Below are 15,491 nucleotides of genomic sequence, written 5' to 3'. Positions count from 1 at the left end.
AGCTAGGTAGAACATATTTCAAAGATCCAGACAGGTTGATCATACCTTCCGGTCCAAGGAGAACTGCAAGGAGGAATGAAAAGGGTCTTTGGGGAAAATAGTAGCTCACCTAAGCAAAATAATGCTTTTTAATTGCAGAAAGCTATTGTTATCAATTAGCAGTGGATCCATCTTTTAGACCAAATGTTAAGAGAATTTCTTCTTTTGCACACACACTTATAAATACACAACAATTTGCATTTGTAGTTGAGCCTTATTCTCATTTAACTCTCTAAATTTCTAGCTGCTCCCACAAATCACAGGCTGATGTTATTGTACTGTGTTTTTATTCACCTCTCCTCTTTGCTATGAACAAAATAGATATTGTCAGTGTACTGCAAACAGTTTGGTGCATAGAACAGGACAGTGATGCTGTCAACCTGAATGAGTAGAATCTCTGCTCCGGAAGTATTTAAAGCAGGTTCACTGAACACTTCTTTTTTCACTTAGTCTGAAGGAGAAGTCTGACACAATAAGCCATCCTCACTAGAGGATGAATAGGCAGCTGGGAAGCAAGGAAAGAATAACGTACAGGCATCTAAACTCCATTGCTAGAGCTGAGATTTAAGGTTTCTCTATGCCATGCTGCTGTCACATGTTTTATGACAGCCAACTAGACATACCACAACCTAATTCACTTCTCTATAACACAATGAAGTCTTCTAATTTCTTGGGATATCTGTCAAGCCATTAATAAGCTCTGCTCACCTCTGCAATGAACATGACTTAGTGATCATTTTACTGTGACTTTTCCAGATGCTGGACTTCTCTCCTGGTGTAATAAAATTTATACACTATCAGACAGTTCAGGCATTTGACATACTCTTACCTGAACTAATACATACTGACAGTCTCCTGGAAACCTGTACTTCAATCCATCAAATGTCAAATAATGAGCTGTACCAATAACACTGCAGGTGCCATCACAAGAATTTTTGGTGCATTCCCACTTTCGACCACGACACACACTGCAACAGAGAAAAATCAGTGACAATTACCATTATTTCCAATGTATATAAAAAGTAAGAGAATGTAAGGTGCTTCAAGCAAAGAGAAACAGCAAAAGTTTTTGCCTCCATGAGCTCATGATCTGATGATTCTTCAAAGGACACACAACAAACAATGACAGTTATTATCTTGTAACTTTCACCATCTGCTTGACAAAGCTTTTACTTATACTTGTCTTTCACTGATTATGTATTCATACTCTGCAGTAAGTAGTAGGCACAGACATATTAAGGATGCAGATTCTTAGCTGAAAGTTGTTTAATTATAAATGCTAAAGGCTGATATTTCAGTTTGATTTTCTTTGTTATCAGCTTTCTTTAAATCTGAAATAAGGTTAGGTGTTCATGATTCGTCCACAAAAAGAAGCACACATACATATCTTTATGAATGGAATGACTTTGTCATCCTTTGCTTTCTTGCAAAGGAAGTAATAATGTCAAAACCTAACTCATCTCTGAAAGACCAGGCTCCCCTGCAAGAAATGGAGCTTTGGACAAAAGGTGCACTGAAATGTATAGGTAACTGCATATTATTAACAAATAATAAGAAAAGATAAGAGCAATTGCAACATACAGGAATTGTTTTTATATAACAGATTTTTTGTGTGTGTGGTGACTATTCCAAGTGCAGAGTTACTGTTTTGTTGTTGTTGTTTTGTTTTATTTGTTTGTTTGTTTGTTTGTTTATTTACTTAAGATAAATCCAGGCATCATCTTAACTAAATAGACACTAAGAAATCATTTGCCTAGTACATAAAAGCAACACATTCTTTGATAAATAAATAAATAAATAAATAACATTCTCAATATGCTAAGCTGGAAATAAAAGAGTAAAAATTTTGATGTAAATATTTCTTGCTGGTCATTTTTGGGTTTGTTGGTTTTGGTTTGAGCGGGGGAAGTTGTATCAGCATTTGACTCGTCTTCTACAGGTAAATCATGTAATTCCCCAGAGTGAGATTTGACCTGTAGCTTGTTCTCTTCTTTTTCCTGTGCACAGGTCAGGGAGTAACCTACTGTAGACCAAATGGAAGCATTGTTCCCCTGCATGTCTTAAATCTGGCCATTAGCTGCAACTCTGAGAAACCTATGCATTTTTCTTTGCTGCTGTCCGTCCTCAGTTGTGTCTACAGCAGGTCGTCTCTGGGCTACCCAGGTAGTTTTCATTACACCACCATGCACCAGATGACAACCTCACTCATCAGCATAAATTAACATGCAGTAACACTGGGTGCAAAAATCCAAATAGTGAATTTACATGTTCAATGCCTAAAGAATGTGTTTCTCCTTTTCTTACAAGCTACACACAGGAATATGTGCTTTTTGAACATCTGTATTACAAAGAGAAGTCTGAACAGAGCCTTCTGGATTATTTCATCATACTACTAGTACTTTATTTTGGATGTCCTGTTCTGCTCAGAGCATCCTTTTAGAAAAACAATTTGCCTTCCAAGGGCCATTACAGTTTAAATATAAAGTATAATATCAGCAACACTGTTTTTATCTGCAGTACTGTCCATTTTTCCTCATTGAAAGCCAAAATAGTAGCAAATTTAATATTCAGCTGATGCCAAAGGACTTGTTTTCTCTAGTGACCAATTTTTGGGACAAAGTAACCAGAACTGTAAAACTCAGTCTGTCCAGTGGCTTTTGTTCAGATTATATACTTAAGTATAATATCACCCTTCTCTTAATAGGTGTTTGTTCTTGAAGTTAATTCTTCAACATAGTTTATCTGACCTAGCAACTGAAGACATTACCTCATAGTCTGACAAGAACATACATATGAATAGAAACATTTCTTCTTCTGCACATAGGTACACATGTACATACACCCTCTGAGGAATGTCATACAGTGTGATAGTGTCCCCTGAAGTCTCCTGTGGTGGTCAAAGCAGAATATCCGCTGTATAGGGGAATTCACATTTGGCTACATACATACAAATTTGACTCCAAGCTAAATATCAGTTTACTTGACAGAAGCTGTGACAAGAGCATGCCTGATCTTGAAATGAGGTGCACTAGCTGTTCCCTGCCTGCATAGCTTACAAGTAATGCTACACAGGATGCCTGCTAGACTTCCTCACAAGCACAGATTATGTAAGAAAAGGATGGTATAGCCTGACATGCAAAATAAGATACTGTTTTGTCTTTTCATAGAGAGGGTAATTCTGAAGCTAAATCAGGCATAGGGTTAAGTTCTTGATATTATAATAGCCATGTTGATGTAGCAGTTGAACTGCACTATCATTATCGTGCAAATGCAGTGATACCATGATGAAACAGACTGCATTCTTTTTTTTGGTATCTCTCTCTTCCCCACTACCTCCATCTTTTTTTTTTTTTTTTTTGATTGAACTGATTTCAATGCAGTTATAACAGCATAACAGGCTGAATAAAAAATATCAGGCCTCTTATTCTTCATGAGGATACCAAACTGGACATTTTCAACATCAAACATTATTAAATTTCTAAGAGTTGCCAAGAATCTTTCATCCTTTTGTTACTGTGATACATTACAATCTAAATCATACAAAGTACTCTTACAAATAAGGCTCAAGGAGGTAAATACCATTATCCTCATGTTAAAATAAGGCAAATTCAGAAACAAAGATAAGAGACTTCAGAGTATCCACCAAAGCCTATGTATCCTGGAGACTCACAGGCTTTACTACACAAGCTGCTAGTATGAAAGTGGATCTTTCACTTGGCATCCCCATGCTTTTGAACTGTGAAATAAATTGATATGTTAGCTAGCAAGAAACTGAGCAAACAAAATAAAAAGAAAGGTCAATGAAATTCAACGGAAATTCTGTTCACTCTTTTGTTCTTAATTTGGGGGTTTAGAATAGCATCTAACACAATCTAATAATCTAATCTAATAATAATAATTTAATAATCTAATAAGTAATAGCTTGCATGAGGTGGGAGAAGCATTCATCTACAAAATGTATATGAATGCAGATGGAAAACTTTAGTGCCCTAGGGATTTTCTAATCAAACTCTGTAAGGGCAGGGAAAGGGGAATTTTATCCCTACTTTACAGATGTAAAAACTGAGGGATAAAATACCCAAAGTATTTTCCCAAGATCAAATTGCTAACCAAAGCAAAAACAGGTACTGCACTGAATTCTCTGTTGTCCCAGAGTAATGCCTTAACCCGAGAGTAATCATTGCTTAATCTTGATAATACTTCAAAGCATAATAAATTGTGTGATACTTCAAAGAATGAAGTTTCACTAACATGAAACCTATTACACCATCCTCTATTAAATAAAATATGTAGAGTAAGACCAAGATTTTGTGTGTATGTGCAAAGACAGATTATCAAGTATATGGTTTAGCAAAATTCAGATTAGCAAATTTATTCTGTGTCTGGCTTCATAAATGTTATTCCAAAATATTCACTGAGCTCTACAACAAATTCCCAATACATAGCATAACAAAAGTTTTGCCACTAGCTTAGACTTGGAGGCATTCCGTTGTTCATGAATTAGGGTCTCCCATATGTCAAGTCAAATGTAAATGCCAAATCTGACACCTCTGACTCATATATTGCGTTTGCAGGTGTTCACATCTGGCTAAGAACAAGTGAGAATGAGAACTCCTGCAACAGCAGTACAAAAAGCAAAAACAAAAGAAAAGGAAGATCTGAGCTCCAAAATGCAGACTCTCAATTCTTATTAATTCTCAAAGCAATAGTAATTTCCTATATCACTTTCTAAATGACATTTGACTTGGTATTTGCTGAGAACTATCATGAAGCTGTTCAGTTTCTTAGTTTAAACAGCCCTATTGCTACTTTTTGAAAGGAACTTGTTTTCCAACCTTATTTTCATACTAAAGAAAAATATCTAAAATAAGATGAAGGCTTTCTTACCAATGAGCAAAAGCATTTTTTCCAACATTTTCTTGATGTTGATATTGAAGAAAATTCTGTGTTTAAGAGGAAATGTCCTTTACAATGTCATTGTCAAAAAAAAAAAAAGACCAGTTACAAGAACAAAGCAATATGGCTATAACAATTTCAAGACTGAAGATTTTAAGAATGATTAAAAGTAAAAGACTGTGCATGGTTATTGTGAAGAACATAGTGAATCTTGCAAATTTCACAAAAATATGAAGGAGCTTTACACCTCACTATATGAATGAAATTATCATTGTGTCTATTTTTTTAACTGAGTCACTTTTACCCACTTGTAGTATAAGCACATTACAGCATAGGTATCTATAAAAAAAAAAATCAGTTTCCCCTCCATCTTTCTCCCTTGAAAAATACTTTTCCCCAGCTTTAATCGTAATACATGATTCATAAAGTAATATATTGGAAGGGAACTATTTCCTTACAAAACCATAAAACCTCATATCCAAATCTAACTAGTTATGAGCAGTCTCACTAATTTCAAGGTGCTGATTCTCTGATCCAATTCCAATTAGTCACACAAAGAAGTTCAAAAAGAACACAGTTTCTGTACCAATGGTACAGAGCATGGAGAGCAAAACGCCTCTCCAAAACAGTGAGTGTGCTGTGCAGGCAAAAGTCAAGAGATATCCAGCAGGCAAATAACCTATACCTTTCCTGAGGCTCCTCTTTAGCATTTGCCTGAAAGGTTCCTGTCATACAGTTGGCATATCACAGCCCTTCTGCTGATGCATGCTCCTGCCTGAAAAGGATTGATTTGTAGGTTTCCATGGGAAGCAGGAAAGCAGAGGTTAGCAACAATATGCAGGCTCCCTTCCTCCCACTGCTCCTGCATTTTTTCTTGCGTTGCAAGACCAAGGAGCAACTCCCAGTGCCTACAGAGGACCTACACAGACATGAGGGTACTGAGTGAGCTGGTGGATGTGCTCACAAAGCTACTTTCCAAAATTTATCAGCAGTCCTGGCTATCAGGAAGGTCCAAGTCAACTCTCAGCTAGCAAATGTGACACCTATCTACAAGAAGGGCCAGAAGGAGGATTTGGGAAACTACAGGCCTGTCAGTCTGACCTCAGTTCCAGGGAAGCTCATAGAGCAGATTGTCTTGTGTGTCATCATGCAGCACTTATAGGACAATCAGTTGATCAGGCCCAGTCAGCATGGGTTTATCAAAGACAAGTCCTCTCTGACAAACTTGATTTCCTTCTATGACAAGGTGATGTACTCAGTGGACAAAGGAAAGGCTGTGGATGTGCTCTATCCAGACTTTGTTAAGGCTTTTGACACCATTTTCCATGGCATTCTCCTGCAGAAGCTGGCATCTCAAGGCTTGGATGGGTGTACACCTGTCGTACGAAGACAGGCTGAGAGAACTGAGCCTGTTTAGCCTAAAAAGTGAAGACTGAGGGGAGACCTCATCAATGTGTACAAATATCTGAGGGAAGGGTGTCAAGATGATAGAGCCAGTCTCTTTTCAGTTGTTCACAGTGACAGGACAAGAGACAACAGGCACAAAATGAAACACAACCTTAGCCATTCTGTGATTCTGTACACTATTTTGGGTTAAAAACTGTCCAGAAGGCCAGACGCAAAGAGTTAAATTGAGTTGGAGGTCAGTCGATAGTGGTGTCCCTCAGGGCTTAGTGTTGGGGCCAGTTCTCATCAGTATCTTTATCAACGGTCTGGACAAGGGGATTGAATGCACCCTCAGTGAGTTTGCACATGACACTGAGTTAGATGGGAATGTTGATCTGACCGAGTGCAGGAAGGCTCTACAAAAGGATCTCGATAGGCTGGACTGATGGGCCGAGGCCAACTGTATGAAGTTCAACAAGGCCAAGTGCTGGGACCTGCACTTAGGACACAACAATCCCATGCAGTGCTATGGGTTGAGGGAAGAATGCCTGGAAGGTTGCCCATTGGAAAGGGACCTGGGGGTATTGATCAATAGCTGGCTGAATATGAGCCAGATCAAGTGGTCAAGAAGGCCAACAGCATCCTGGCTTGTATCAGAAATAGTTCGGCCTGCAGGACTAGGGAAGTGATTGTCCATCTGTGCTTGGCTCTGGTGAGGCTGCACCTCAAATACCATGTTCAGTTTTGGGCCCCTCACTACAAGAAGGACATTGAGGTGCTGGAGCATGTCCAGAGAAGGGCAACAAAGGTGGTAAAGGCTCTAGAAAACAATTGTTATTATGAGCAGCTGAGGGAGATGGGGTTCTTCAGTCTAGAGAAAAGAAGGCTCAGGAGAGACCTTATCACTCTTTCCAATTACTTTAAAGGAGGCTATAGCAAGGTGGGATCAGCCTCTTCTCCCAAGCACCAAGTGATAAGACAAGGGTAAATGGCCTCATAAATACACCAGGGGAGGTTTAAGTTGGATATTAGGAGAAATTTCTTTACTGAAAGGGTTGTGACACATTGGAACAGGCTACCCAGGGAAGTAGTTGAGTCACCATCCCTGGAAATCTTCAAGAAATGTGTAGATGTAGAACTTAGTAACATGGTTTAGTGGTGAACTTCAGTACTAATTTAGAGGTTGAACTAGATGATCTTAGAGGTCTTTTCCAACCTGAATGATTCTATGATTCTACATGGGCTACCTATTTGTGAAGCACCAAGTACAGGTTGCCAGACATTTCACTGGTCTTTATGCCACATGCAAAGGGAAGATGTTGGTCTGTGTAATAGGTTTGTTATTGCACTAAAAAGCCTGACTTAATATAAAAAAAAGATCCATTAAGCAAACTATTTTATATATGTTTTAGAAATATGTTAACTGTTCCATAGAAAAATGCAGTTCCAGTGGCTCACCAGGTATTGCAGTCGTTAGTCACTGTTTCTCCCTTGGCATATTCTCTTCCGTTGTGAAAACATGGGCACCTCTCAGGAGCAACACACTTGTTTTCATGCCGCACCTAAGCAAAACACACAGTTCATCATCATGCAGTCCTCATGGTATGTGCCAGTACTCATGAGAATAAACACAAGAAAAGATGGATAAAGGAAAGGATCAACATCAACAAAATGGTTCAAGACTATCTGAGTTAAGAAATATACGGTATTGCTAATATTTTTTTTTGCCATTAACAAAAGTAGAGCTATGGATACATAAATCACAGGCTTGTTTCAAGAGCCTAACACCAGCTGAGGAAATAGATTATGATCATGATGAAAAAGACCAATTTGACCAAAACCATGATTTAGTGAAGGTAAAATAGGCTAACCTGAATACAGAGACCAAGTAAACACCACATGTTTCTCACACAAAATAAACTGAAGGGTGGCCTACCAGAAAAGCAGTCAGATGCATGGCTCAGCTGAGAGAGAAACAGAGAGGAGAAGATGACAAGCAGTGGTGCCAAAAAGTTCTAAATTCAAGTAAAAATTCTGTTACCACAGACATTCTGAAAAAAAGAAAAAAAGAAAAAAAGAAAAAAGAAAAAAGAAAAAAAAAGCTCTGTCAATTTGCCTACTTCCTATCCACAAGACCAGAAAGACCACATAAGTAGCAGCCCATTATAGACATTATTTCACCTTCATAGGCTCTGTCGCTGAGAAAGAGCTATAAAACTCTTTTTTTCAGTTTTGCCCTACTAAGCTTATTTTCTTTTTGTATAAAAACAATTTGTCCCACTTACAACAAACAAAACATAATAGTTTTATACCTCTCTCTCTCTCTCTCAACTCCCTTTCTATTTTGAAGCTACTCAGTTTTAGAGAATATAACAAAATTAAGGCTGGCTATACTGTTTTTCACTTGAGCATGGTTCTGCAAAGCCAGTGATAGGTTTGGCTCTTGCTTCATGGAACAGTGAAATGGAGAGCACTTCCCCTCCTCATTCAAAAGTCACAAAATATCACCTTCCCGTTTTAAATTCTTTCTGTAAAATCACTAAAATTGTTCCTTTTTTACCATTAAATACAGGCCAATGAGATCAATGTAGTCAGAATGCCAGGTTAATAAAGTAGAATTGCTCTGTCTTTTCCTATTGGGGGCTAGAAGCGCCAAAGGGAACTACTAACAAAAGGATTTCACAACCCAGAGACCCTTCATTCATATGCAGTTCTGTCGTTTATGGGGAGCTATATTATGCCAAATTAACTCATGTCAGTAGAATGAAGATGGAAACAAATACATGATTTTTTAGATGTAGAGCTGGAGCTCTACCATGGACTTTATCTCCACAAAGGACAGGCAGAAAAAAGGCCAGAGAAGACCATTTGTTTCATAGGGCATTTAATCCTGCCTTCCCGGTGGCATTCAGGAAAATGTAATGTATGACTTCACTCATGGCTACATTTCTGAATTTTTCCACAGTGTTCAGCAGCACTGTTCACAATAGACTTGAGCGCTAGCCTCTGGAAACAGAACCTGGGGTTATACTTGCAGTTAGTAAAAGGAGGATTAGGACCTCTCCTACTTGCTCCCTCACATATCTACATGAAGCTCATCACAGCCTATCCTAAACTGATAAACTGAACAGAATGATTTCACTTTTCCATCACAAACATATGGCCACCACTGAAATTACAGCACAAAAACTGTTAATTTGTTCACAAAGAGGTAAGACTACCTTGTCTAAACAGTGCAGAGTGAGTAGGTAGGATTTAAAAAGCCAAACATCAATACTCAGAGTGGAATTTGACCATTTATGTTTGCTGCAAAACTTAATGAATGAAGATTTTGTTAATGACAAAACACAACCTACTGGTCATGTTGACATAATATCCATATCTGGCAACTCAGTGCCATGTTGGATTACATACATGTTAAGCACGGTACCATGCAGTCAGTACTTACTAGGCCAGTTGTGTTATTCACAAACAGCTGGATTTTCTGTGTAGTTATCTCAATTCATTAATAGATAGCATTTAATACAGGAGATCAAACATGTCTGAGTGCTGGAGGTGATAGGGAACACAAGTAGCAAACACAAGAAAAAACATGGGATTGTAATTAGTAGAGTTACTGTTCACACCACCTGACAATGATGCGCCTGACAGTGCATCCATGGGATTTCAAATGGTTGACTAGCTGATGAACCAACCCACTCAGTTGGAGACCCAACAGAAATGTCCACCATTTCCTTGCCCTAACTGTCTTCCTAATTGTTAAACCTTGAGAAATCTTGAAAAAGAAAGATAATATTACAGGTTGCTCAATCTTTAAAATTCTTCTTCCCTAAACTCTGCCTTACTGAGGCTGAATCTGAATCTCTTTTAGACAATACAATTTCAATGAGTATTTTCACTCTGTTCCTCCTAATAAGCCTGATAACTTCAGCAGAAAGTCATCCAAAGGTACGAAGGAGTAAAGGGTTACGTAAAGGTAGGAGGCCAGATTAGAACCAAATAGCTGATAGATTTTAACTGAAAGAGCTTGTCACCATCCCTGTGCAGACAAAAACAAATCAAAAATATGTTAGGATAGACCACTCAAAACATGGGGTTTGGTATTTGAATTTTCTTTCTTGTTTCCTGTCTGCTTCTCATGTTTGTTTTATGAAGCATTATCCTTGGGCAGATGCACATACAAGAAGGCTGCTACCACCTCCCCTTGAAGATAGCAATGTCATTATACAGCACAAGCCTAAGTAAAAAAATATATAAGACAGCAAGTAGGAAAATCAAAATAACATTCTAGTAAGTTTCTGTAAAAACAGTTTGGAAGAAAAACAAAACAAAACAAAACAAAAAACTTCGAAGTTTGCTTATTCTTTTTTTTTTTTTCAACTAACATATCATAGTTAGAAATACTGTTATTTCAGCAATCAGAATACAATAGATTTTTTCATTTCAATTTTAAACATTAATTTTGCTTTAGTTGTTGGAAATTGAAAATTTTTCATTTTCCAGTTTTGGAGTGTCTAGATTTTGTGCTTTCAAAATGATCTGTGCCTCGTTTTTCCCAGAAAGGTGGTTAACACTCCATTTCTATATTTATTAATATTTTCCAATGGGAAAAACCCAGAGTGCAGTAAACTAATCTGTGAAAGCATATTTTTCCTCACACTTCTGCACATATGTTATGATTTATCTTTTCTGCTCTGCAAAAGACTGACAAGTATGGAGAAATTCTCACCCTCCAGACAATCAAAGACAGAAAAAAAGAATCACTTTTCATGACATATTGAACATTTTTATTTTCAAGAAATCAAAACAATGTAAAAGTTCCAGTCAGGATGAACTGGAAAACTTTTTTTTTCAACTGGAATAAAAATCAGTTGAAAAAAGTTAATTTTCTTCTGCATTTTCCAATTGGAGAAATAATTGTTTGGCAATTTCTAACCCAGCAAATTTTTCATTTAAAATCTAGCCAACTCAAGCATCACATTCATGAATAATCCTTGATTATATTTTTTAAATTATTTTTCAGATATGTAATTCAAAATTTAAAGCCAATTTCTGCATAAAGATTTTAGACTATAGATTGCTTTAAGACAGATAACTAACAGATCTGTAAATACCTCTATATATGTAGGGATAACATTACATTCAATTACGTATTAGCAGCTACGTATACATGTATTTGCAAATCATACTGGAAAATTATTTATGTAAACTAAATAGTTTTGATTGTGTTTCCTGTTTTATAGAAGGAAGAAGACTGATTCTTTGGCTAATGAATTACTGAAGATCATTCATGATATTCATATACTATTGTACAGCAGGAAAAAAAAAAAAAGTATTTTGTAAAATGGCACAGGTATTTCCAGGGTGATAATGTATGCAAATATTCATTCCCATAAACGTTCACTAGTCTGGTATTGCTCACAGACATTCCTATAAACGTACTTCACCTTTGTGAGTGCTTGTAAATTAAACAGGCTTACAAAATACCTACAAGGGAGACTGACTGGTAAATAGTAATAGTAAATTACTAAAATAGTAAATAGTAAATAGTAATACCTTTTCCTGGTCCCTTTTTTTCTCAGGTCTACTGGTACAAGTCTGGAAAACACAGACTTCATGACTTTGCAGTGCTTTTCCTCAGTACAGGAAAGTACAGTACAGAGAGGGACTGTACAATAGCAAGGGAAAGGTGGTCAGCTCGTTACCACCCTAAGTCCTATCATCTTTGGCAACAGATAACAGGGAGCACAACGGCTCCCTGCAGAATGAAAAGAAATAGAGAGAAGAAAAAAAAAAAAAAAAAAAAAAAAGGCAGGAAAATGCACTAAACCATTAGGTACCCATTGGTGATGAAGAGGAAACAAACCGGCATGTCCCATACAAGCACCCTTCAAGAGTCTAAGGCATGGCAAAGTACAACCACATTTCAATAGAAAGCACCAACTTTGATTTCTTTGATTTTACCTTTTCATTGCTATGGTTACAGTAAAGTACTCTATATGCTAGTAACTTTTTTTATTTTTATTTCCTGCCAGACAGGAAGCAAGTGAGAAGCAATTACAGACTGAGTTTATTGGAAGATTGAACCATACTGTCATCTAGCGGACAAAAGAGCTTATTTTACTAGTTGGGTGTTTTTTTAAAAATCTTGTTTTGTTTTGTTTTGTTTTGTTTGTTTGTTTTTTAAATTGGCACAACTCTTCCATCAAAAGCCTGACAAACTACCACATTGAATTCAGTGGCATGTCACACCACTCCAGAAGTGACTGGAGTTTCTCTTTCCAAAATATCAGGGACTGTTTTGCCTGGCAAGAATTTTTTGTAACAATAGTTTGAATAATAGTTCTAACCTAATGAAAAGGTATATGAAATAATATAATAATAAAGAGATGAATTACTAGGAAGTTGGTTTCTTTTTTCTATTGAGAAGTTACCATAATTTATTTTACATGAATATTTCTAAAGTGTGCTATTACCAAATCCTGGAACTGAAACCAAACCACGAAATAAAAGAGGTCCAGGTAATCCTGACTTTTATGTGCAGAGAAAGACCCATTTATACTGGAACTTATTCCCAAAGTTGTGAAAATTTACTTATTACACCTTTTTGAGTTATCTTCTATATTTTCTAGTTCGGATCTACAAGACACTTTATAAGTTTGAGTTTTTGTCTGAAACTGACATCTTATTCTATTTACATAAATATGTGTTTATCAGCAAAAAAAATGTTAGGAATATTCAAAAAATACATGAACATTAATGCTAGAAATTATGAGAATTGTGGGGGCTTGTTTCTAGTAAGACAGTGGAAGGAATTCTGAGGGAGAAAAACACCATTTACAGAAGAAGAATAAAGGCAAACCTTTATAAAAATATACTGTCACATAAGGTTAAAATTCCACTTAAAAAAAAAAAAAAAAAACAAAAAAAAAACAATTAACTATTGCATAAAGTCATTTCATTAGACTTGAAGCCTAAATATAAACATGCATCTCAGCTCTAGAACCCATGCCTTCATTTGCAAACAGTAATATTCAGTACATATTAATCTGAACCTGAACTCGGAGCAGGTATAAGAGAACAGAAAATAAATGAATGAATGAATAAATAAATAAATAAATAAATAAAGCAATTTCCAGACTGTCTGGGTTGCAGCATTTGAAAACCTCTTGCTTCACTGCATACACCTCTGAGTCAAAAAACTGTACCAGCATGTCTCCAAGTACCACAAGTAGCAAATAACTGTAGAATATTTTAGCCCTCAAACAAAATAAAGTTGGAACCTCAATTCTCTTTTTCCAGTATCTACCAGGTATTTTCATCTGCGTTTCATGCATCAAGCATCACAAACTTCTTCCCAATAGTTTTTCTGGGCAGATGACTCAAAATTGCTATTTACTTAAAGAGTGTACAATATGTTCCACCTCTATCCTATTTCATGTTACTCTCAGGACTGCACCCAATTCCCAACCCAAAGCAACATCCTACACACAACTCTTTGCTTGTCCAGACAGTGTAGTACAGCACTGAACACTGATTATTTTTCCGTTGCTCAGAGAAAACAGCAGCAATCTGCTTTCTATTCTACTCTGTCTGCTTTCTATCAGGGTTCTATATTGATATTGAGTTTGCTGTCACTGGCTTAGCAAATAACTGTTTGCTCAATTTGAAGATGACTAAAACAATGATTAAATTTAAGGGTTACAGTGGGACATAGCCCTGGATTCCAGAAAGCACCTTTCCAGTGGAAAGAGCATGTTCAACACACTACCTGCAATTCCAAGACACCTTCTGGCATCACCCTAGCAAGTTCCATGTCTGTAGTGGGTTTATGTGGCAAGGTTTTCGTAGCAGGGGGGCCATAGGGGTGGCTTGCGTGAGAAGAATCTAGAAGCTGCCCCATGTTAGGTAAGGGCCCCACTGCTGACCAGAACTGAGCCAATTATTGATGTTGTTTTGCACCTCTGTGAGAGCATATTTAAGGCAGGAAAAAAAAAAAAAAAAAAAAAAAAAAAAAAAAAAAAAAAAAAAAACAAACACTGCACCACACAGCAGTTGGAAGAGTGGGAGGAGTGAGAAACAGCCTTGCATATGCCAAGGTCAGTGAAGAAGGAGGGGGATAGGTGCTCCAGGCGCCGGAGCAGAAATCCCCTGCGGCCTGTGGTGAGGACCATGGTGAAGCAGGATGTCCCCCTGCAGCCCATGGAGCACCACGGTGGAGCAGGGTTCCACGCTGTGGCCTGTGGAGGAGACCACGGTGGAGCAGGTAGACCTGCACTGATGGAGGCTGAGGCCTGTGGAGGACCCCTGCCAGAGCAGATCCCAGGCAAGACCTGTAGCCCGTGGAGAGGAGACCATGCAGGAGTAGGTGACCTGACATTAGCTGCTGCCCGTGAGGCATCCAGGTTGGAGCAGTTTGCTCCTGATGGATGGATCCCATGGTACAGACCCATATCTGGAGCAGCTCTTGAAGAGATGCTGCCTGTGCGCAGCCCATGCCGGATCAGTTCAGCAAGGACTGCATCCCGTGGGAGGGACCCCACATCACAGGGGACCAGAGTGACTGAGAAGGAGCAGTGGAGAAGAAGCACATAACCCCTGTTTCCCCATTTCCCTGCGCCACTTGGGGGGAGGAAGTGAAAGAGGGTGGATGGGGGGGAAGGCGCTTTTGGTTTCTTGCCTTTGTTTCTCACTTCTCTAGCTTGTTAGTAAAAGGTAATAAATCTTACTGTCTCCCTATACTGAGTCTATTTTACCCGTCACGATAATGACTGTGCAATTTTCTCATCCTTACCTCAACCCTTGAGCCCTTTTCATCGTATTTTCTCCCTGTTCCTCTTTAAGGAGGGGGAATGAGAGAGCAGTTTTGGTGGAGCTCGGCCGCCCACCTGAGCAAAACCACCACAATGTCCTACCTCCCCTCTCATGGGGAGCTCTCAGTTTGATACAATGCAAAGGAAGGCAGCAGAACAGGCAGAGACTTGACAAGAAGACACTGAGAAGGGTTTGGCTGGATGTGGAGTGGGTAATTCGAGGTTGGATTTCTATGTATTTCTCTCTCTCTGACTAGGGATGTTCAGCAAGACTGAGGAAACATTTGGGAGGACAGATGAAGGAAGAATATATTTGTCTTAAAGAAAAAAAAAATGTGTTTTTTGTCTATTTCATTA

General features: G+C 38.0%; 1 protein-coding gene across 1 annotated transcript in view; it reads right to left on the bottom strand.

Annotated features, from left to right (window-relative positions):
• VWF (von Willebrand factor) overlaps nt 1–15,491 on the bottom strand; it is a 147,322-nt gene that overhangs the window by 81,218 nt on the left and 50,613 nt on the right. Inside the window, exons 19-20 of the mRNA XM_032195251.1 lie at nt 7,780–7,883; nt 869–1,007 (exon numbers count right to left, since the gene is read on the bottom strand). Of these exons, the coding sequence (XP_032051142.1) occupies nt 869–1,007; nt 7,780–7,883 (243 nt within the window). The remainder of the gene's footprint in view (nt 1–868; nt 1,008–7,779; nt 7,884–15,491) is intronic.

Source organism: Aythya fuligula, chromosome 1 (assembly GCF_009819795.1).
Source record: "Aythya fuligula isolate bAytFul2 chromosome 1, bAytFul2.pri, whole genome shotgun sequence".
Lineage (NCBI taxonomy): Eukaryota > Metazoa > Chordata > Aves > Anseriformes > Anatidae > Aythya > Aythya fuligula.
This window is presented reverse-complemented; position numbering and strand designations above follow the sequence as displayed.